Source organism: Hipposideros armiger, unplaced genomic scaffold (assembly GCF_001890085.2).
Source record: "Hipposideros armiger isolate ML-2016 unplaced genomic scaffold, ASM189008v1 scaffold_683, whole genome shotgun sequence".
Lineage (NCBI taxonomy): Eukaryota > Metazoa > Chordata > Mammalia > Chiroptera > Hipposideridae > Hipposideros > Hipposideros armiger.
In genome coordinates this window covers 434,377-458,811 of record NW_017732033.1, presented here as the reverse complement: position 1 = coordinate 458,811, position 24,435 = coordinate 434,377, and the positions used below count along the sequence as shown (strand labels likewise).

At 39.4% G+C, this 24,435-nt stretch overlaps 1 protein-coding gene across 2 annotated transcripts in view; it reads left to right on the top strand.

Moving 5' to 3' along the window:
* SHQ1 (SHQ1, H/ACA ribonucleoprotein assembly factor) overlaps positions 1-24,435 on the top strand; it is a 131,811-nt gene that overhangs the window by 5,748 nt on the left and 101,628 nt on the right. For both annotated transcript variants that reach the window (XM_019626550.1, XM_019626551.1), the window contains exons 2-5: positions 6,390-6,454; positions 7,920-8,042; positions 8,699-8,859; positions 18,029-18,141. In XM_019626550.1, the coding sequence (XP_019482095.1) occupies positions 6,390-6,454; positions 7,920-8,042; positions 8,699-8,859; positions 18,029-18,141 (462 nt within the window). The remainder of the gene's footprint in view (positions 1-6,389; positions 6,455-7,919; positions 8,043-8,698; positions 8,860-18,028; positions 18,142-24,435) is intronic.

Genomic DNA, 24,435 nt, shown 5'->3' with positions numbered 1-24,435 from the left:
AGTGACAACCTCCCTCTCCTAATCCACCCCCATGATATAATACATATCTATTACAATTCCATTGCCTCCACTCCCCACACTATACTCCACATCCTCTGTGTATATATATATATATATATATATATATTAAGTTATAGTTGACATACAGCATCATTCAACTTCAGCTTCAGGTGTACAGTGCAGTGGTCAAGCCTCTATACCATCCATGAAGTGGTTTCCCTAACAAGACATGTGACCATCTGACACCCTACAAAATATTTACAACATTATTAATTATATTTCCCAAACTGTCTTTCATATCCCTGTGGCAATGTTGTAGTTACCAATTTATGCTGTCTAATCCCTTCCCCATCTCCCTCATCCCCACTCCCTCCCATCTAGCAACCATCAGTTTTTCCTGTATATCTCAGAGACTGTTTCTGTTTACTTTGCTCATTTATTCAGCTCTTTAGATTCCACATACAAGTGAGATCATATGGTATTTGTCTTTCTCCGACTGACTTATTTCACTTAACATATTGTTCTCTAAGTCCATCCACATCGTTGCAAATGGTAAGATTTCATTTTTCTTTATAGCTGAGTAATACTCCGTTGTATAAATGTACCACAGTTTCTTAATCCAGTTGTCTACCGATGGGTATTTCGGTTGTTTCCAAGTCTTGGCTATTGTAAATAGTGCTGCAATGAACATAGTGGTGCATGTATTTTTTTGAATTAGCATCTTAGGTTTCCCTGGATAGATACCTAAGAGTGGAATTGCTGGGTCATAAGGTAGTTCCAGTTCCAGGTTTTTTTTTGTTTAGTTTTTTTTTTTTTAGTTGAGCCCTCCTGCCATCTGTTGGCAGCTCAGTGGCAGCTCAGCTTGGGCTGGGCATTGAACCGCTCTGCTCAGAGCTCACACTCTTGAGCGAGCTCTTAACCAATTGAGCTACTCGGCCGACCCCATTTCCAGTTTTTTGAGATACTTCCATACTGATTTTCATAATGGCTGCACCAATCTGCAGTCCCACCAACAGTGCACCAGAGTTCCTTTTCTCCACAGCCTCGCCAGCACTTCTTGTTTGTTGATTTATTGATGACTGTTCAGATTTTCTGATTCTCGATTCAGGAATTTATCTAGTTCCAGATTGTCAAATTTGTTGGCATATAGTTGCTCATAGTATTTTCTTTTCTTTTTTTTGTATTTTTGTGGTGTCTGTTGTCACTTTTCCTCTTTCATTTCTGGTTTTATTTATTTGGCTCACTCTCTTTCTCTTGCTCTCTATCTCTCTCTCTTTCTCTCGATGAGTCTGTTTAAAGGTTTGTCAATTTTGTTTATCTTTTCAAAAAAACCAGCTCTTGGTTTCATTGATCTTTTGTATTGTTTTTTTAGTCTCTATTTCATTTATTTCTGCTTGAATCTTTATTATTTCCTTCCTTGTACTCACTTTGGGTTCTGTTTGCTGTTCTTTTTCTAGTTCCCTTAGCTGTAAAGATAGACTGTTGATTTGAGATTCTTCTTGTTTCTTGAGGTAGGCGTGCATTGCTATGAATTTCCCTCTTAGGACTGCTTTTGCTGTATCCCATAGTTTTTGGGTTGTTTTGTTTTCATTTTCATTTGTCTTAAGGTATCTTTTGATTTCTTCCTTAATCTCATTGTTAATCCACTCATTATTTAGTAGCATGTTACTTAGCCTTCATGTGTTTGTGTGTTTTTCAGTTTTTTTCTTGTAATTGATTTCTAGTTTCATACCATTGTAGTAAGAGAAGCCACTTGATATGATTTCAGTCTTCTTAAATTTATTGAGACTTGTTTTGTGGCATAACTTGTGGTCTGTCTTGGAAAATGTTCTATGTGCTCTTGAAAGAAATGTATATTCTGCTGCTTTGGGGTGAAATGCTCTAAAAATCTCAATATAATTCTTTTGGTCTTGTGTGTCATTTAAATCCGCTGTTTACATGTTGATTTTCTGTCTGGAAGATTTGTCCATTGGTGTCAGTGGTTTTTTAAAGTCCCCTACAATGATTGTGTTACTGTTGATCCCTGCCTTTATGTCAGTCAATATTCGCTTTATATATTTAGGTGCTCTTATGTTGGGTGCATAAATATTTACTAGGGTAATGTCCTCTTGTTGGAATGATTTCTTTATTATTATGTAATATCCTTCTTTGTCTCTTATTATTATCTTCATTTTAAAGTCTAATCTGTCTTATTTAAGTATTTCTACCCCACCTTTTTTTTCCTTTTTATTTGCATCAAATATTTTTTTTATCCCTTTACTTTCAGCCTGTGTGTGTCTTTCTATCTGAGGTGAGTCTCTTGTGGATAGCATATGCATTGGGCCTTGTTTTCTTATCCATTCAGCTACCCTATGTCTTTTGATTGGAGCATTTAATTCATTTACATTTAGAGTGATCATCAATATGTACATAGTTATTGTCATTTTATTACTGATATTTTTTATCTTTGTTTGTTAGTTTTCTTCTTTATTTTGCTTCAAGGAGTCTTTTTAACATTTCTTGTAATACTGGCTTAGTGGTAATGAATTCCTTTAGCTTTTTCTTGTCTGGGAAGTTCTTTATCTCTCCTTCAATTATAAAAGATAGACTTGCTGGGTAGAGTAGTTTTGGTTGTAGGCCTTTGTTTTTCATTACTTTGAAAATTTTCTGTCACTCCTTTCTGCCTGCAAAGTGTCTTTTTAAGAAATCAGCTGGTAGTCTGATGGGAGCTCCCTTGTAAGTAACTAGTTGTCTATCTCTTGCTGCTCTTAGGATTTTTTTTTTTGTCTTTAACCTTTGGCATTTTAATTATGATGTGTCTTGATGTGGGCCTGCTGAGATTCATCTTGTTGGGCACTCTCTGTACTTCTTGGCTTGTATGTCTGTTTCCTTCACTGGGTTGGGGACGTCTTCAGTCATTATTTCTTCAAGTAGGTTCTTAATCTCTTGCTCCCTTTCTTCTCCTTCTGGTACTCCTACGATACGAATGTTGTTATGTTTGATGTTGTCCCAAAGGTCCCTTAAACTACCTTCATTTTTAAACATTTTTTAAAATTCTTTTTTGTTTTTGTTGTTCTGATTGGTTGTATTCTGCTACCTTGTCTTCTAAATCGCTGATTTGCTCCTCTGCTTCATCTAATCTGCTGTTGATTCCTTCTAGTGTATTCTTCATTTTAGTTATTGTATTCTTCGTTTCTGACTGTTTCTTTTTTATGGTTTCTATGTCCTTCTGTATGTTTGCTATTTCTTCATTGAAATTCTCACTAAGATACTTCAGCATTCTTATAACCAGTGTTTTAAACTCTTGACTCTGGTAGGTTGGTTGCCTCCATTTCATTTAGTTCCATTACTGGGTTTTTTTTCTTGTTCTTTTATGTGGGACATGTTTGTTTATTTCCTTATTCTCATTGCCTCTCTGTGTTTGCTTCTATGTATTAGGTAGATCTCCTATGTCTCTCAGTCTTTGCTGGGTGGCCTCATGTAGTAGGTGTCTTGCGTGGTCCAATGGAGCAATCTTCCTGATCTCCTGTGTGTGTTCCAGGACTGTCCCTTGAGTGTTTTGTATGTGTTCTTCTGTTGTAGTTGAGCCTTGATTGCTTTGGCACATTAGTGGGTAGGATTGCCTCCTAGGATGACTGACTATAAGGACTGGCTATACCCACAGTGTATGATCTGATGTGTGGGAGCTGACCCCTCAGTGGGGGATTCGCTCCTGCAGGCTCCTGTGCCTGTTGATACCACTGTTTGGGTGTGCCGCTTTTGGGTCTGACCAGGTAGTGGTTAGACCCTGGTGTGGTCTGAAGCCAGCTTCCGGTTGTGTTGTTTCTGGTGCTTCTTAAGAGTGTCTTTCGTGCAGGCCAATTTTAGCCTTGCCTGTGACTGGCCTCTGGCTACCTGGTAGGAACTACAAAGCTATATGTGGTTGGTTGCTGTCTCTGCTGAACCTAGAGTCATGTGTGTGTGGGGGTGGTTTCTCTGTGAACCGAGGCCGGCTGCCACCAGTATTAGGCCTGGGGCATTTTAGCAAAAGGCCCAGGGCTTCCTAGGGTTATTACCACCTGCTAGCTACCCGAAAGACCCAGCTATTGAAAGAGGCTCCTTAGGTGGGTGGGCCAGGCTGGTTGATCTGGTGTTGTGAGTGCCTTTGGTGATGTAGCACTAGCTGGGGGTTGGGGTGGTGGGCAGGGTCCCATGGAGTCACGAGGTGTGACCAGTGGTTTTTACAAAGTTAATGCAGATTCAGGTCTTGCGCCAGCGCCCAGCCGTCATGTGACCACTTTGCAAAGCCCAAGAACACTGCAGCCGGCCACTGCTTGCCTCAGGCTCACAGATCACCAAGAGCTGCCCAAGACAGGCTGCAGCACAGGGTCTAGGTCACTGCCCACCACCAACAGTTCCTGGGCCTCTGCGGCCTGTCTGCTGCTATAAAAGGCTTCTGTGGTTTGTGGGATGGGGCTGGCACCCAGGAGCTGAGAGTGCCCTAGGCGATGTAGCACCAGCCATGCAGGGCAGGGACCCAGAGCATCACCAAGGCAGTGCACACATGTGGATTTCACTAGACGAATGTGGTCCTGGATTTGACCCTTTGGAGGAGGGTTCAACATAGAAAAGATGGCGCCCTTCTATAGGCTACACTTGAGGCAGGCTCCATAGGGGGATAATGGCTCCTATCCCTCCTGCCCTTGCCATGAATCTACACATCTCAGTCTTTCACTGTATGTCTCTGGTGCCTCTCAAGTTGCTTCCCCTCCGCCAGAGACCAGGCGAGTGTTTACAAGTGAGTGTATCTGTATGCAGGCTTTTTAAGAGGGTGTCTAAGTTTCCAGCTGCCTTCTGTCTCACCCAGATGGACAGAGTCCTGACCGATTTTCACTGCCAGATGTTGTAGGAACTCCTCTTCCTAGCAGAGGACCCCAGGGCTGGGTGGGGCTGATACCCATCCCTCTTCCAGGGAGACCCCCACCACTGAGGTGTCCCTCCTGGTGTTCAACTACTATTTGTGGGTTTGGGGTGAGTCTGTTTTTCATCTCCTCCCCTCCTACCAGTCTTGATGTGGCCTCTTTATATTCTTATTTATAGGGGTTTTGTTCAGTTGGTCTGCAAATGATTCTTAAGGTTGATTGTTCAATAATTTATTTGTAATTTTGTTGTGATCCTGGAAGGCAGTAGGCATAGTGTTTACCTAATCTGCCATCTTGGACCTCTAATAGCTTACGTCTTTTGAATGCTTACATACTGTACCAGCCACTAAATAAGCTGTTTAATTATCATTTCCTTATCATAGTAACCCTGGGATACAGTCTTTAATTTTTCCTTTTTTACAGATGAGGTTTATGAGCCTTGAAATTGAAGTTAAAAAACTTGTATAAGGGATGTTACAGAGCTGGTAAATGGCAGAGCTGGGATTCAATTCAGATTCTGATAGTAAAGTTAGTATTTGTACCAATTATAACTAATTTATCCATAAACTAATTCCTTATGTTGTGTTTAGAAGGTATCTTGGTTCAGAAAATGCATTGTAGCTCCAGGAAACATTGGGATCAAAGGTAACTAGGTTATGAAGCCCTGGGCCTTTTGGGGTCTGCCAAGTTGTTGTCGTTATTATTATTATTATTCCTGTTAGAGTAGGAAGCAAGGGAGAAGGGGATATGGGAGGAAAAGAGGCTCAGATTTTAAGTTTGGAATGGAATGATGTCGACTTGATATACTATACTGGTGAATTTAAATTATCTAAGTCAGTGTTGGGCAGCCACAGAAACTTTTTCAAATAGAAAAGTGACAGCCAGACCTCTGTTTTAGGAAAATTCTTTTGGGCCTCAGTTGAAGACTGACTGAACAAGGGTAAAACTAGAAACAGGAAAATTAGTTCATTTCTTTTAGTACGAAAGAAGGGGAAATCCCCATATAGTAGATTTAAAAAAAACCCACACTTTTGCTTTCTGCTTTTGTTTTAAGTAAAAGTTGTCTAATACAAACAATTGGTTTTATTGTTTCTTTATTGTTTCCCATTTTTTGGTTTGTTTGTTGTGGGGTTTTTTTTGGGCAGCCAGTTAGTCTACTTTTATTGAGCATCTGCTGTGTCAGGTACCAGGTACATAAGTAACTCTTATTCATTAGGAAGGGGGAAGTTCTCTATAACAATAGTGATAACTAATATTTATTGTGGCTTTTCTTTTTAAGTATTTATTGGTTACTAGGGGGTATTCAAACAGAGATGAGTCATCTCTGATTTCTTTTTTCTCAACTAGGGAAGAATCTAAGTTATTTAGTTTGTAAAATATTAAAAAATGCTGGAGGATTTCCTTCTAAAATGATTGATAGATTCAGTAGGTAAATGTATACTGTCATTCATGGTCACTTATTATACTTTGTAATTTAAGAACTTCATAAGACTTTATATTAAATTGCAGATTAACCCTTCCTGGAAGAATTATAGAAAATGGAAGTGAGCAAGGGTCCTATGATGCAGATAAAGGTATTTACTTTGAAATTTTTGTTAGTTTTGTTCTTCGGATTCTTCATGTTAGAGTAACTACATTTCAAGATACTGCAAGGACCTTTTAGGTGTATTGCAAGTGCAATCTGTTCCTGCTACTCTATTGTTCACAGTGTTCAGTGCTGTTGTTTATGGATTTCTTAACAATGGCAATTTCTTCAGTCTTTTAATATATTTCACAATATTCTTCCAAGTAAAGTTAAATACACTGGTTCTATTTCCTAGTAGTTTTATTTTCTACTTCCCCTACATTTATTAAGTGTTTAAAAGTAAAAGAATGTGTGAGGTGGTAAAAGATGTGAGTGATTTTAGCTGTGAATCCAATCTTTCTTGTACAATTTCAAACTTAAAATCTAATAACATGTAGGTATGAGAGAAGCTGTCCACAGGTGGCATTTAAAGGCTGATTGAATTTTCTTCTCATGATTGATAAGTCCTTCATTTCAGATAGGCATGAAACCATTTATTTTCCCTTTATAGAAGTCTCTGGATTTTTCTTTGTTACGGGATATGGAATAAGAATACACTGTGTACTCCTGTGTAATTTTCAGTGAATATTTCTTGACGTCAGTGAACTAGGGTAAGGGATGATAGATGGGATGAAAGAGTTAAATGGCAAAGTTCTAACCAGTAATGCAGTGTGATTAATGTGATAATAAAATATAATGAAACTGTGTTCCTAGGTAGTAAATCTATTTTTAATTGCAGATAGGTTGCATATTACAACAAAGTTATTAAATTTTAATGGTACACAGGGTGTTAGGAAGCTAGTATATGTGAAAATATTTGGGTTGAATTGTATTTGATATATTAGGATAAGGTTCACTACACTGAAAGAGGTAAAATATTTTCAAATGTAAGAGTAGTAAATAATATAATCAGTTCATAGGGGAGCCTAAATAAAGTTGATAAGCCCACTTAAGGAAAGAATCTAAGCACAGAGATAGAATTTGTGTCTGCCTTAGGGATGTATATTTTGAGATATCAAAGAACTTTGTGAAGCCATAATTGCTTTATTTAATATTTGTATATTTTTGAAGCTTCATTGGATGAAATAGCCTAACTTTTTGCCTCTCTAGTCCAGGAATAAAATTTATAAGTAGCGACTGGTTAATTCTATTACCTTCTCAACCATTGAGTTTTAGACGTTTTGACTTGGACTTAATATTATCAATAGTTAAGGTGACACTGCATAAGACTAAAACATTCTGCAGCTTGAACAGATTAATTTCTTGTAGAGGTGACAACTGAATCAGTGGTTCTGAAAAACCTTATTGGAACCTTTTTCTATTTTGATTTTTATTCATTAAATTTACAATAAGGGTATAATTTTGGAGCTTTATAAAATAGAATTATATTTTAACAAGATATGTATTTCTTAGATATATTTGTGAAGTCTTTAATATTTTAATCTTGCTAAGCCTAAAACAAATTTATCTTTAAGGACTCTTTACCATTCAGTTGCCCAAAGAAACTCCTGGCCAGCATTTTGAGGGGCTGAACATGTTAACTGCTCTTCTGGCACCAAGAAAATACAGGACTGCAAAACCACTTGTGGATGAAATAGGTATGTTTATTGCAGTTGCAAGAAATAAAGAAAAACAGAATATTAAGAATGCTATGTGTTGCTAGGGGGAAAGGGATATAGCAAATAGGAAATTGGAGAGAATGCTTCAGGTGACAAGATAAGGAGGTCATGTGAAAATAGATCATTTGGTTACATATAATTTAAAGATATAAAGAACCCTGTTGAACCAGTAGGTCAGTCACGTTTCTGGACCAATTAAAACAGCATCTCTATCTTTGGGAAAATATTGACCACTTAAGCTAAGATTAAAAGTGTACAATTCAATGAGTTACATGAAGCGAACATCACTTAAATCAAGAAATGGAACATTTCCAACATCCTGGAATCCCACCTGGTATCTCCTCCCAGTTACTTCTCCCTCCCTCCTCCTGGCTTCTTTCATGTGACATTTTTATGAGATTTGTTCATATATGGCAATTCATATATTGCTTTCATTGCTTATTATTTATACATCCTATTGTCGATGGATCTGTGGGTTGATTCCATTTTTGGAACTATCAGTAATTGTGCGGCTATGCATATTGTCGTTCCTGTCTTTGGTGCAACATAGGCAGGGATTTTTTCCTATATGTTTTCTTTCCCAAGTTGTACCTAGGAATTCCAGTATTTTAAAAAATTAATATTTAACAACTTAGGTACTTCTGCAGTTTCTGAGGAAGGAGGAGAAGATGACGATGAAGAGTTTAATTGGGAAATTGAGCAGTTCCCCTATGAAGAGGTATCTGAAAGTGCTCTGAAACTGCAGTGCCACTATGGTTTTGGAGACTTACGATCAGGAGTGTTTCAGCGGTTACAGGTATGTTGTCTTCCTATAAGACCTGGGCATGTCAGATTTTACCATGTGGATATTTTAATTTCAGTTCTACTCATACTGGGAGTTTCTGTGCACCGTGTAGAGGTGACATGTTGAGCACAAAGCACATCTCCTTGTATGCATTTATTGCATGGATGTTCACGCCCGTCTGTGGCATTGGCTGTTCTCTCTAGTGTTCCTGCGCTTACTGATGGAAGGCATTCTGTTACTTTCTTCTTTCTCCACTTTCTTTTTTCTCTATTCTGTATTCTAGACATAAGGTTTCTAAAATACAAAATGGAACCCCCCCTCTCATATTACCTGGAAAGCTTTGTGTTTTACACTTCTGAAAAATGAAAATTGTGTAATTATGGTCTGATATCTCTTCTGTTTTATAGTTAAATGAGACAATGTTCTTGGTGAGAATGAGTTTGTGTTGTTTAATCAAATTGTTTAGTTTTTGGTGTACAGTGGGCACTTTTGTCTGTTTACTCTTGATGGAGATTGACTGTAATCTCTTGTTAAAACCCTATTATATGTCAGTTAGGCTGAAAAGGAATGACATCACTTTCTCTTCCTCAAACAATGCAGGAAAGTCTACTTCATTTTAGCGTATATAGGGAGATTGAAATGAATGAAATGGAGAGGAGAGATTTTGAATTGTTTTATACTTATATGTTGTTTTATAGAAAATGTATCTCTGGAATGTTATGTGATGAAAGTGTTGGTGAACCACTAACTTGAGGTCTTAATTTTTTTTTTTTTTTAAAGATTTTTATTGGGGAATTGGGGGAAGGGGAACAGACAAGTTGCTATCCTTTTGTTCTTCAGTCTAGTTGTGGAGGAAGTTGCTTCACTGGCCCAAGTTGGCACCATCATTGCGCTCTTCCCGGGTGAGGCAGATCAGTCTCCGGCTTCTGGATGGCCGCTCACAGTGGCTGCTGGCCACTCACGCTGGCTGCTGGCTACACACGGTAGCCCATGGGAACCCATCTGCCGTCGCTGGCGACTCACGGCAGCCCAGCACCAGGTCGAGCTGTTGTTCAGCATCTTAGCTGTAGAGGGCAGTGTCACTGGCCCTCATATGTGGGATCCGAACCGGGGCCCTCTGGCATCCCAAGCCAGCTCTTAACCAATGCGCCACTCGGCTGGCCCTTAATTGTTTTTAAATGAAAGAAACAGTGATGAACTGTTTTTTGTTTTGTTTTTACTTCATCCCTGTCTGGGCAGAGGATGTTAATTTTTAGAATGTGGTTTATTATAGTAAAGACATTTGAGTCTACCAAGTAAATGTAGATGACTTATGTTGTAGTCCCACTTCTACTTCTGTTTAGATTTGGGATCCCAGGCCAATTATTTGACCACAAACAAGTTTCATCTCCTCTTTGTAAAGTAGAGATTGCTTGCCTACTTTATAAAGCCATTTAGGAGATTTAAGGAGATGCTACATTGTGTAAACTCTTTGAAAACAATTATAAGATGCTAGAAAGACCTCTGCCTTTGAAAAAATATAAAATGCTCTCAAGATTCCTTAAAGGGAACAAATTGGTATTTACTTAGGAGCAAATAATGCTGATGAAATATTTCCTTCAAAAACCTGAGACAGGCCGGCCGAGTGGCTCAGTTGGTTAAGAGCGGGAGCTCTGAGCAACAGGGTCTCCAGTTCGATTCCCACATGGGCCAGTGAGCTGCACCCGTGCTGAGCTGCCAACAGGTGGCAGGATGGCTCAGCTGGTGAGAACACCTGCTCCTAACAACAAGGTTGCCAGTTTGACTCCTGCATGGGATGGTGGGCTATGCCCACCCACAACTAGGATTGAACACGGCACCTTGAGCTGAGCAGCCGTGAGCTGCCTACGGCCAGCCGGATGGTGACTGGACTTGGAGGTGAGCTAGCTGCACCCTCCACAAGTAAGACTGAAAGACAACAATTTGGCTGTTCCCCTTCCCCAATTCCCCAATAAAATCTTTAAAAAAAAAGAAAAGAAAAGAAAAATGAAAAAACCTGAGAAACTTTTCTGCTGAATTATGATTTCTCTGTAATCTCCCTCCCTAATCACATTCCCTGATCATCTCTGAGGTAATAAGAATAGAGTCAGTTTCTCTGGGTGGTGAACACACAATGTGATATATAGATGATGTATTACAGAGTTGTACGCTTGAAACCTATGTAACTTTACTAACCATTGTCACCCATTACATTTTAATTTAAAAAAAAAGGAATAGAGTCAGTTTTGTCTACAGTGGAAACTATAACCAATGGACCTTAGTTGTGTGGCTGAGAGCTAGTTTGTCATCAGTCTGTTTTGGGCTTGCCCATCTAAAGCTATCAATGAATGGATGTAAAAGTCACTCAGGTTAAGTGCAGGCTGTTCATTCGGATTGAACGTGCTTCCTGAGGACAGGAACTTGGTTTCTTAATAGCTGCTACTGTTGAGGGAAGATCCTTAGCAAGATTTCTGACAGGTTGCTGAAAAGATGGAGTGGTGCCATATTGTGAGTGTGGGCCAACCCTCTGTTAGATCAGAAGTTGAAAATGTTTACTGAATAAGTAATTTGGGTTGACTTAAGAAAAAAGTTATTATAAATACTCTTTGTATCTTTTTGACTGTGTTAACTAATGTACCGAATCCCTAGATACCTATCACACAGCTTAAAAACGAAAACATTACCAGCACTGTTATAGCCCTGTGTATCCTTTCCTGATTGCATGCCTCTGTTTACCCGTCAGAAATGAACCATTGAATTTAATGCTTATGATTCCCGAGCGTTTAGCTTGTCTAAAATCATGAAATTGTTCTTTGTTTTAACGGAATGAGTATTGCTTTTCTAAACAATTTGAATGCATATTTTCCTCAATGTAGGAAACAAAAGCTGTGCGTGTGACAAAGCTCCAAGGGTACTATAAACAGTAATACCGCTAGTAGTAAGGCTTATAGCCCTACGTGTATAATACTGGGATCACAAAAAGTTCTGAAATGAAAAGTTTTTATGTTTAGTTTGGTGGCATAACCTGATATGAACTGATGTGAGTCTTTTAATAGCTTTTCCCCCCCATTTAGTATGTGCACACCCACAAATTCTGCTGTGGAAATAGTAGTGTATTGACTGTGGGTGCTGGCCAGACCTCTTAGGGGATAAATAAAATGCAGTAGGTTTACATTCCATATTACTTTTCTAAACCCTTTAAAGCATGAGTCCTGAAGTTCACCTTCTCAAGGGGGCTGGGTAACACGTGTACCACCCATGTCTGCATAGCAGCCTCTGACAGGTGCTGGGTGTGTCCCTGGGCCAGGACTGTGCTGGACTCAGTGTGTGTTGACTGCATGTTGCTCTTCCATACTGGCATCGCTGCTCTTCTGTGTGCATGTTTTACCAGTGGACTCACCAATACACAAATCTAGTCTTTAAAGAATACTGTGTTTTCTTACATGAATTAGATTTGAGGACTTCGGTGTCTTCATGACAATTAAGAAACATCAGAACTTTCGAAACTTGTGAGAACCAAGATGCCAAAAATTAAAGGATGCCATCTATGAGGTATTAAGATAGATGTGCCACAAAAATCTAGCATAATTGTTATTCCTTGCTGAGTCCTTTTGCCTTTACAGATGCTCTATTTGTGACATTCACACCATGTGGTTAAGAACTGAGTGATTATGTAAGATTAGCAACATGACCCTTTTCCTATGACTGAAATAGCTAAAAGAAACTGAAACGGTTACTGCATAAATAATAGCTTTGAGAACATCTCTTCTAATTTAAAATGATGTATTTAAGAAACATCACCATTTTTTCAAGTAGTGTTTTCTCTTCAGTTTAGAGTTTCTCTGTCACTGCCTTTGGGTGAGAAAATATCTAAAGTTCTGTTGACTACTAATTCTACTAGTATTTTTAAAGTCTCTTTCCCCCCTTAAATGAAAAATAGCTATATTTTCTCTGCTGATAAAAGCAATATGTAGTCATTATAAAAATGTAGCAAAGTTAAACATCATCCATAATTTGAATACCCAGGCATGTTCTCTTAATTGAATAATTTAACCCTTTTTAGAGGGATTAGTATAGTCTTTCATGTTTTTTTCCTCCAACCATTTATACAGGGTTTGCATGTGAACTTTTCTATTTTATACTGATAATGAGAAGAAAATAAACATATTTTTGCTGAAACAAATTCTGTTTCAACATCCCTCCTTTTGCCCCCACACACATGTCCTTATTTTCTTCCTTTTTGTAATTGCTGTCAGCCACCAGGGTGCCTTTGGAAACCTGCCCTGGCAGCTTAAAGTCAGGGCTTCATGACAGCTTCTGTCAGAGGTGGCTGTCAGCAGCAATGATCTGGGTGCCAGGCCTACAAGTTGCTGGGACTCTGCTGCCAGCAGCTGCTGGACTCTGGCTGCTTCTCCTTTCCTTCCCTCAGCTATACCATTGTTTTCAGGAGACCCACTGCCCAGATTTGCACAGTTCTTCATTTTCTCTCTTGATAGTCTCTGCTTTAGCTATGCTGAAACTCACATAAGCCTCGTTTAAATCCTACATGACCTTTTCTTGGCAATGTCCATCTTTAAATACCTTTAATAACAGTGGTCATGGCAATGCTTTTTTTTTTTTTAATCACTTTTGTCTTGCTGTAGTTGAACATTTCTCATCCTCTTTTCTTCCTTTGCTTTGGTTGATTGATGCCTTAGATTTCTCTACCCCAAGCTAACTCTGCTTTTTGGTTTGTTCCAGTTTCTCTTGAGGGTCGAGTTTGAACAGGGTCACTGCATATGCTTGTGCACAGGACAAGCCTGGATGGGCTTGCACTGCCACGGACGCTTGCGTCCTGTGGGTGCAAGTTGCATAGCTGTGTGTAGAGGCCCAGTCTGCAGGCAACGAGGAAGCAGAGGAGACAGGAAGGATAACTGCTTTCCTACCTTAACTCTCATCCCCATGAGAGCAGGGACCATGTCTGTATTTTTATACTGGTACAAAGGCTCAGAGTTCCAGAAATGGAAAGAAGTCTGGTGTGTGGCATAAGCATGTTTGAGCGGGAAAGAGAAGGTAGGAGATGAAGCTGAAGAACAAAGCAGGGGCTGGATTATACAGAGCTTTGAGCTGTGATAAGAGTCTGAGTTTATTCTCGGTGCAATTAGTGATTTTTTTTTGCTTTTAATTAAAATTTATTGGGGTGAAAATGTTAGTAAAGTTATGTATGCTAAGTGAAATAAGTCAGACAGAAAAAGTTGAGAACCAGGGCCGGCTGAGTGGCGTGTTGGTTGGGAGCTGGCTTGGGACGCCAGAGGGCCCCGGTTCGGATCCTGCATGTGAGGGCCGGTGACGCTGCCCTCTAGAGCTGAGATGCTGAACAACAGCTCAGCCTGGAGCTGGGTTGCCTTGGGTCGCCAGCGACGGCATGGACTGCAGCCCCTACTGCGGTGGGTTGCCATGGGCTACCATGTGTGTGGCCAGCAGCCAGCGTGAGCGGCCAGCAGCTGCAGTGAGCAGCCGTCCAGAAGCCGGCGACTGATCTGCCTCGCCCGGGAAGAGCGCAATGATGGTGCCAACTTGGGCCAGTGGGACAGCGTCCTCCACGGCTAGACTGAGGAGCAGGAGGACGGCAACTTGTCTGTTCCCCTTCCCCCAATTCCCCAGCACTGCTCCCATCCCCCAATTCCCCAATAAAAATCTTAAAAAAAAAAGTTGAGAACCATATGATTTCACTGATAACATGGGATATGAAACTGAAAGCAACAAAGGAACAAGGCAGGCAATTAGTGTTTTAAAATGCCTGGGGTTACTTCATTTATCCTGTGAAATGTAGAGTTATTTACAGACTCCTAGATTACACCCCATTTATGACCTTATATCTGGTCCAGATGAAATAATGAAGTGGGACATTTTAATCCCCCCCTTTTTTAATTGCCTCTAGCAAGTGAGGAGACTGAACAGGAGGGGAGGATGTGCACTCTCAGTAGGAAGTCAGTGAGTGACAGGGAACTGGTGGAATAAAAAGGTGGAGAGAAAGGAAACTGACATTATTGAATGTATCAAGCCCTGCACTCAATTTCTTTTAACCCACACAACACCTTGTGGCAGACAGAATGATCCCCTCCCCACCCCACAAAATGTCCCTTTGCTAATCCCAGGAATTTGTGAATATGTTACCTTATATGGCAAAAGGGACTTTTCAGATGTGATTAAGTTAAGGGTCTTTAGATGGGGTGATTAGCCTGGATTCTCAAATGAGCCCCATCTAATCTCATGGTTCTTATAAGAGGGAGGTAAGAGAGTCAAAGTGAGAAAAGAAAAGTGCACGTGATGATGGAAGCCAAGGGACGAAAGGCATTGTGATGTGGGACGATGAGCCAAGGAATGAGGACAGCCAGCCACAAACATGGAGAAGGCAAAGAAACAAATTCTTCCCAGGAACCTCCAGAAGGAACCAGAATTTGGACATCTGACCTCCAGAACTGTCAGAAAAAAAAAATGTGGGTTGTGTCAAGCCACTAAGTTTGTGGTAATTTGTTATAGCAACAAGAAGAAACTAAACCTGGCCCTATGATGGTGGAGTCACTAGACACATTTTTATAGTAAGGAAGCTGAGGTTCAGAGAGATTGTATAATTAGAGTGGACCTAGGTGTTAAATTCAGGTTTGTCTGTTTTGTTTTGTTGTTGTTGTTTTTTTAGATTCCACATATAAATGAAACCATATGGTCAGTATTTGTCATTCTCTGTCTGACTCATAGAAACAGAGACCAAAGGGATGGTTACCAGAGGTGTGGGGGATGGATGAAAAGGGGAAGGGGAATATAGTCAATAATAATTGTGATAAGTTTGCACAGTGACAGATGACTACTAGAATTAGTGTGGTGATCACATTGTAAGGTATAAAAATGTTGAATTGCTATATTGTACACCTGAAACTAATATAATATATACCACTATACTTTAAAAAAATTTAAAAAATGAATAAATTTATGTTTATCTATTCCAAAGTCACACATTTTTTACTTCATCAGGCTGCTTTCAGGAGAGAGAGAGAGAAAAAGAGAGAGAGGGGGGGGGAATATGTGTGAGTGTACGCGCAGGTGCAGGAGACACCTTGGGGCTAGAAGGAAAGAAAGTGGGTGACACAGACTCACAGCTGCTGGGGAGAGGGACTTGGGGTTCACAGGCAGGAAATGGCTCTCATAGTATTCATCTAGCTGAGGTAAGACTGCTGGTGCAGTATAACTTATCTACCTCTGCACCCTTTCCAGCTCTGGCTGGAGGAACTCATTTCCAGCAGGTTGAGGCAGGCTGGGAAGACAGGAAGAGTCTAGGTTGCACTACTTGGGGAAGAGGTGTTTCTGGTGGATTAAACTGGAACTCTGGAAGTATTTTCCCATAGAAACATTGCTGAGCACTTGTTAAATAGTTTGTGTTGTGAGTACTCTATTTGAAGTTTATTATGGATTGAATAAACTTATGGATCGCCCCTGTGAGAATCTACTATTTATAATAGTATTTCTATAGGAAGATACATTCTAAGTCCCCAAAAAGTAAATTGCAAAAGAACTTTTGGAATACACATTTTTATAAGTTTGGGGAAAGCCAGTGATCTGGTTTTTGCCCAGAATGTTTGTTTAGAAGTATTAAGATGTTCTGGATGTGACTTCCAAAAAGATCTCTGGGCCCTTTCATTGTATTAGAATGTGCTTAGATTAAATGTTGTTGATACTACTTAAGCTAAATGAATTGTGGTAAGGATGAGAGAATTTTTTTTTTTTTATGCAGAAATTCTGATTGTGTGGGGAGTCTTTATCCTAGCCTTTCCCTGGTTAATTCCGTATAGCTCACTTCGTTGTAGGGTTTTCACATTAAAGCAGTGGACTTTAGGCCTGATTATTAGGCATCAACCTGTCATTCCATTTACAAGTCTATATTAATAGTTTGCCTGCACAGCTCTCCGTTAAGTTCTTTCCCTTGATTTCTTTTCTGCTAATATTCTTTAAGCTTCTTCTAGTTTCTGTACTTCTCACTTGGGTTTGGTAGTAAGTATGTGAGGTTAAAGAAAGAAAAAAAGTATAGTTTTAGGAATATTTTCTTTGTATAGGTTTCTCTACTGCATAATTCTGATCACAAGAAAAAAGACCATATAATGGTATCTTAGGCAGTTTTCCTAATATACATGCTTTCTACATATCAATATGTATACATTAAGTGAAGATGATTACAGTAAAGTTGAATATTACTTAGGATTAGATTTTTAAATTATGTTTAATTTTTAAATGGAAAGTCATATACTTCAAAATTGTCCTTAAAAATTCTTAAATCTGCTCATAAAGTAGAATTTACACAGTTATGTGTATAAATTTTATATAGGGCTCCTTGAGACTAGCTGAGCTAGACCATAGGAAGAAACAAAAGAAAAGTCTATGTGTAGATATCTGATATTCAAACCATTTTGTCTGTTAAAAAATGATTAAAGAAGACAATTTAGGTGATACAAACAAACTTGGACACTTCATGAAGGGAACAGAAGAGAACTGGAAAATGGGGCAGAAGTCAGAAAGCTTTTATAGGATAAAGAATAAAGAACAAGGAAGAGAAAACTAGAAAATATCTGATTGGCTGGAGCCACATAGTCAACCTTATTATGGGTGAGAAGGAATAAGGAATTAAGTATAGGATCTAAAATTCGCTTGACATTTGGGGATTGGCTGACTGGATAGACTGCATTTCCGGTCAAGCAGAGCACTTAGAGGGACACGAAAGTTATCTAAGTTTTGGATTGCTTACCTGGCACCCAGAGTAGGAACTCCGTCTTGGGTCTAGAAAGTTACTTTGACATGCCTTTAATAACTTTCAAATCTCCAGGAGTAAATGGGAAATGATGGAGAAATAAATGTTCCTGTTTGCTTGCAAGGCTTTATTCTATTCTGTTTTTTATATTAGACTTTTATAGCCTTAATGTAGCTTAAAAAGTTTCTTGTAAGGATTAAATGAGATAATTCATGTGAAAACTTCCAACAGGGCCTGGCAAGTAGTAGGTATTTAACAAACATTTGCTGGACTTGAATCTAGATGTCACAATTAGTGTCATGGCTTACTGATCAATTAGATTCTTCCTGTGTTGTGGCATTTTGTGCAAAATTAGATTTTTCAGTGTTAAAGTAAGAGATAGCAATTATTCTTTCTTGGTGTTCTTAGGATGAATTCAGTGATGTTATTGACATTAAGGATCCAGATTTTACTCCTGCAGCTGAACGAAGGCAGAAACGCCTGGCTGCTGAGCTCACCAAATTTGATCCTGATCATTATCTGTGAGTATTGAATTTTTTTTTTTTTTTAAGATTTTTATTGGGGAATTGGGGAATGGGAACAGACAAGTTGCCGTCGTTTTTGTTCTTCAGTCTAGTTGTGGAGGACGCCGCCCTACTGGCCCAAGTTGGCACCATCATTGCACTCTTCCCGGGCGAGGCAGAACAGTCGTCGGCCTCTGGACGGCCGCCCACTGTGGCTGCTGGCCGCCCACGCCGGCCGCTGGCCACACACAGCAGCCCATGGCAACCCAGTGCAGCAGGGGCTGCAGCCTACGCCGTTGCCGGCGACCCACGGCAGCCCAGCTCCAGGTTGAGCTGTTGTTCAGCATCCCAGCTGCGGAGGGCAGTGTCACTAGCCCTCACATGCGGGATCCGAACCGGGGCCCTCTGGCGTCCCAAGCCAGCTCCCAACCATCGCGCCACTCGGCCGGCCCGAGTATTGAATTTTTAAAAAAATATATTTTTATTTTTCAATCACAGTTGACATAAAATATTGTATTAGTTTCAGGTGTACAACAGAGTGATTAGACATTTACATACCTTACAATGTGATCACCTGAATAAATCTACTACCCATCTGATACCATATATAGTTATTAAAATAGTATTTACTATATTCCGTATGCTATACTTTATGTCTCATTTCCTATTTTGTAACTACCAATTTGTACTTCTTAATCCCTTCCCCTTTTCACCCACCCCAACCCCCCTCCCATCTGGCAACTATTAAAATGTTCTCTGTATCTATGAGTTTGTTTCTTTATTTTGTTCTTTACATTCCATATATAAGTGAAAGCATATGGCATTTGTCTTTCTGTGACTTACTCCACTCAGCACAATACCCTCCAGGTCCATTCATGTTGTTGCAGATGATGAGAACCTATTCCCTACCATGGCTGAACAATATTCCATTGTATATATGTACCGCCTCCTCTTTATCCAGTCTTCCATCGACAGACACCCAGGCTACCTCCACATCTTGGCTATTGTTAATAGCCAATGAAGATAGGGATGCACACTTCCCCTCGAAGTAGCGTTTGGGTTTCTTTGGATAAATATCCTGAATTGGGATTACTGGGAATGTCTTTGTCTCTTGATAAAGCCTTTGTTTTGAAGTCTATTTTGTCTGACATAAGTATTGCTATGACAGTTTTTTTTCTTTGTTCCTTTGTGAAATATCTTTTTCCATCCCTTTACTTTCAGTTTCTATGCATCTTTCGATTGGAAGTGAGTCTCTTGTAGGCAGCATATGTAAGGATCTTGTTTTCTTTTCCGTTTAGCCCTTCTATGTCTTTTGATGGGAATATTTAATCCATTTACATTTCAAGTAATTGTTGACAAATCTGTAGCTATTGCCATTTTATTATTAATATTTTTTATCTTTTTTTTCCTCTTCTTCTTAAAGAAGTCTCTTTAACATTGCTTGTAATACTGGTTTAGTGGTGATGAGCTCCTTTAGGTTTTGTTTTTGGTTTTTTTGTTTTGTCTGGGTAGGTCTTTTTTCTGTTCTTTGATTCTAAATGATAGCTTTGATGGAAAGAATAATCTTGCTTGTGAGTCCTTGCTTTTCATCACTTTGAAAATTTTGTGCCAGTCTCTTCTCAAAGTTTCTGTTGAGAAATCAGCTGACAGTCTTATGGGAGCTCCCTTGTAGGTAACTAACTGCTTTTCTATTACTGCTTTTAAGAGCCTCTCTTTGTCTTTAACCTTTGGCATTTTAATTATGACGTGTCTTGTTGTAGGTTTCTTTGGGTTCATTTTGTTTGAGACTTCTGCTCTTCCTGGGTTTGTATGTCTATTTTCTTCATCAGGTTAGGGAAGTTTGCAGTCATTATTTCTTCAAATAAGTTTTCAATTCCTTGCTGTCTTCTCCTTCTGGTACCCCTGTGATGTGAATTTTGGTACACTTAATGTTATCCCAGAGGCCCCTTAAACTATCATTTAAAAAATATTTTTCTTTTTACTCTTCCGATTGGGTGTTTTCTGCCATCTTATCTTCTAAATTGCTGATTTGACCCTCTGCTTCATCAAAGCTGTTGATTCTTTATAGTGTATTCTTCATTTCAGTTATATTATTCTTTATTTCAGACTGGTTCTTTTTTATATTTCATATCTTCATTTTTATGTTTCCTATCTCTTTGTTGAAGTTCTCACTGAGATCATTGAACATCTTTATAACAACTGTTTGGAACTCTCTATCTGGTAGATTACTTGTCTCCATTTTGTTTAGTTATTTTTTCTGGAGCTTTGTTCTGTTCTTGTATTTGGGACATGTTTCTTTGTCTCCCCATTTTGGCTGCCTCCCTGTGTTTGTTTCTATATATTATGTAGGGCTGCTGTGTCTTCTGATCTTATATCAGAAGTGGCCTTATGCAGTAGGTGTCCTGTGGGCCCAGTGTCCTGTGGTGCCGTGTCCCTGGTCACCTGAGCTGGGTGCTGCAGGTGTGTCCCTCATGTGAGTTGTGTGTGCCCCCTATTATAGTTGAGCCTTGATTGCTGTTGTCACGTCAGTGAGTAGGATTGACCCTCCGGCTGATTTGTTGTGAGGACTGGCCATGGCTGCAGTGGAGGAAGTGTTGTGCAGAGGCTGACCCTGCAAAGCAGGTTTAACTTTAGCGGGGCTCTGGTATTTGCCGAGTCTGTCCTTTGGGTGTGTCATTTGTGGAGGTGGTTGGGTGGTGCTCTGGTGTAGTCTGAAGCTGGCCACCAGGTGTGTTTGTTTTGGGGCCTCCTGGAAGGGCTCCGGTGCAGGCCAAGGTTAGCCGCTGCCTGTGCCCAGCCTGGGGCCACCTGCTATGAGCTACAAAGTGATCTGCAGATGGTTGCCACTTGTGCTGTGCTTGGAGGTGCCTGGAAGAGGGTAAGCTGCTAACCAAGGCTGGCTGCCACTAGTGCTGGGCATAGGGCTGGTCATTCAGATGTATGGGGCACATTGCTGCCAGATGGTGCTTGTTTGGGGTTTGTCAATCTTTGAGAGATTTTAGGAGAGTGCAGCATGAGCCATGATGGCCATTTGTATGGAAAAGCCACTGGAAGCAGCTTCTAAGGGCCTGTAAGTTAGGTGGGGTGGGGTCTCAGAATGAATAGGGCAGTGTGAATGGTGTTGGCCAGGTTGATGGAGATTCCAATATGATTCCCACCTGTTCAGGCTGGGTGGGGGGAGGGCTCAACACTTTCTGGAAGGAAGTTGACCCTCCAGCCTTCACCCCGAAGTCAGACAACCCAGTTCATCCCCGTATGTCCCTGTGCCTTTCAAGCTGCTGCCCCAGTGCTGGAGCTCAGAGTGAGTGAGTCCATTGGTGAGTAAGTCCATGTGCGGGCCCTTTAAGAGGAGTGCCTGGGCCTGCAGCCACCCTTGTCTCATTCAGCCACAATCTCAGCTGTTTCTCATAGCCAGAAGTTATGGGGACTTCTATTTCAGGCACTGGAACCCTGGGCTGGGGAGCCTGATGTGGGGCTGGGACCATTCACTCAGATGGAGGACCTCCACAGCCGAGATACCCTTCCCGATATTTAATGGTCACACGCGGGTGTGGGACCAGCCTGTTCCATGTCTCTGCCCCTCCTACCAGTCTTGAGGTGGCTTCTTCTGTATGTCCTTAGAGGTAGGACTTCTGTTCAGCTAGGCTTCAGGTGGTTCTCAATTAAAGTTCTGTAGTTTAGTTGTAATGTTGATGTGGTCATGAGAGGAGGCTAGCCCAGCATTTACCTACTCTGCCATCTATACTGGAACTCGAGTATTGAGTTTTTTGAGGATTAAGTAATTTATTTGACATTTTTATATAAAATTTTTGAGTATCTTTTTAACTATGCTAGGCATGTGCTTTTTGGGTTCTAGAAATTAGTGATGGCTCAAAACCTTAATTGACATTTGAATTAACCTACAACTGTTATACCGCTGTGATCTTTGTAAAATGTCACTTCCTAGCAGTTTATTCCAGCAACAGAGAACTCTTCCAACATCTTTGAGTTTTTTATTTCCAGGCTTAAAAATAGGACACTGAATTCAAGAATATTTGCATTTCTTTTATGTAGGCTTTTTGTTGTGATTAACAGTCTTTAAGAATTTGAATCTACATTTACTACATTTCTTGGCTGATCCAGGGTTTTCCTAAAACTTTCATCCATTACCACCAGTAATCAAGGATCTGTTTCAAATTAACAAATAACTATTGTTTGTAATAGGGTATAAAGAAAATATGATTTTTAGTTTTGCTGTATTTTATTTCCCACCTGCATTAATGGTGTCTTTAGCCATAGTGCAATTCTATTGGGCTTATATTTACTAAGGAACTTATCTAGTTAATGGGTAGGTGATTAATCACTTGAGGAGAGACTGTGGTTTGTCTCATTGGCCATGTTAGCAACACTTCTTCCAAGGAAGCGATTGTCACCTGGCCTCTGTGGATGTATGTCATATGTTGATTTAGATTTCAATTATTATTCTTCCTATGCTCTGGGCCATCAACTTCTAAACTGTTAAATATGCAATTATAATAATCATATTCCCTTCTATTTGTATAATGCTTTCAGCTTACCAAGTGCTTTCATGATTATTTCAGTTTTTACAACAGCTGGGGAAAGAGGGTTAAGGGACTTACCTAAAGTCACACCACTACTAAGTGGCTTAGCTAGGACTTGAAAAAGAGTCTTTCCATTTATAATTTTGTATTTCATGTACACTATTTCAATTTAACTGTGGTTGCTCTTATGATTAATATTATAGCTTCTGTGACATAGTGGGAGACTAATTGGAATGGCAGAAATATATCTTGTGATGTGCAAATGCATTAAATGATGTGTCATGATAAATGGTTGAACTATTCAACATCCTGAGGGAAACTGGGTAAGAGCAGAGTATGTTACATTTTGGAGAACATCTGAGAGATTTAAATCTATTTACATTGCCATTTCTAATTACCTTTATCTGTCCAGTTGTGGTTTTAAAGGTTAAACAACCTATTTAAAAAATCATCTTGAATATTTAAAGTGGAAATTTCATTGTCAACAATTTTCTTGGGCAAGCATGAAAACAGAATTAGCTTTACAAGACTGAAATTTCAAGTGGGATGGAGCTGAATTAGAAGAACTGCCTATTTTTCTCTTCTAAAACTAGAAGAATAACTATATGGCCTGAGAGAATTAAGAAATTGGAATTTATAGTTAGCAGTGTGATATTATAAGCAGCCCTTATTTTTCACCATCTTCTGTGTTTCTTTATCTAGAAGCTCATTTTCTTTAATAGTATGTATAACATGTTCTTTCCACTTATCAAGGAAGAGTTCTTACATGAGTGGTTTAAATTTAGTCATGGGCAAATTTGGATAGTGGGAGTCATGAATTAAAGGTTCTTTGTGGTTCTTGACTTTTTCTGTCTGACTTATTTTGTTTAGCATAATAATCTCAAGATCCATCCATGTTGTCACAAATGGCATTATTTCATTTTATGGCAGAGTAGTATTCCATTGTGTATATATTCCACATCTTCTTTATCCAGTCTTCTATCGAAGGACACTTTGGTTGTTTCCATGTCTTGGCCACTGTAAATAAAGCTGCAATGAACATCGGAGCATATATGATTTCACTGATATGTGGTATATAAAACTGAAAACAACAAAGGAACAAGAAACAAATGAAGAAACAAAAACTCATAGACACAGACAATAGTTTAGCGGTTACCAGAGGGTAGGGGGTATGTGAGTGGTATATGAGGGTAAAAAGGATCAAACATATGGTGATGGAAGGAGAATGTGTTATATAGATGATGTATTACAGGATTGTACACCTGAAACCTATGTAACTTTACTAACAATTGTCACCCTAGTAAACTTAAAAAAAAAAGGTTCTTTGTGACTTTTCTGGTAGCTATAAGACTTTGGCTGATTGTAATTTTTGTGTTACTCATTACTCATTATTTACATTAGCTAACACACCCAAATGTGTTAATAAAGTGAAAGTAAAATTGTTTTAAATTTTCAACTAAAAATTTATTTAGGTTAATACATTAGAGGCAAGGTTTACTTTAAATTCTGATCCTCCATGCAGATAATACATTGAATATATATTACACATTTATATATATAATATACATATGTAACACGTAACATATATTCCATTAGTGTAATAGATGACATTGTCCTTCTTCCAAGTCTTGTCTTCTCCTGTTGTCAGGTTTTTAGGGAGCTTAAGGAAAGCTCATTTTAATGTCCCCCTAAAGCAGAATGATAAGGTAAATTGGTTACATAGAAAAAATAGTACATTTCAAAGGCACATATGAATGATTTTGGATTATTA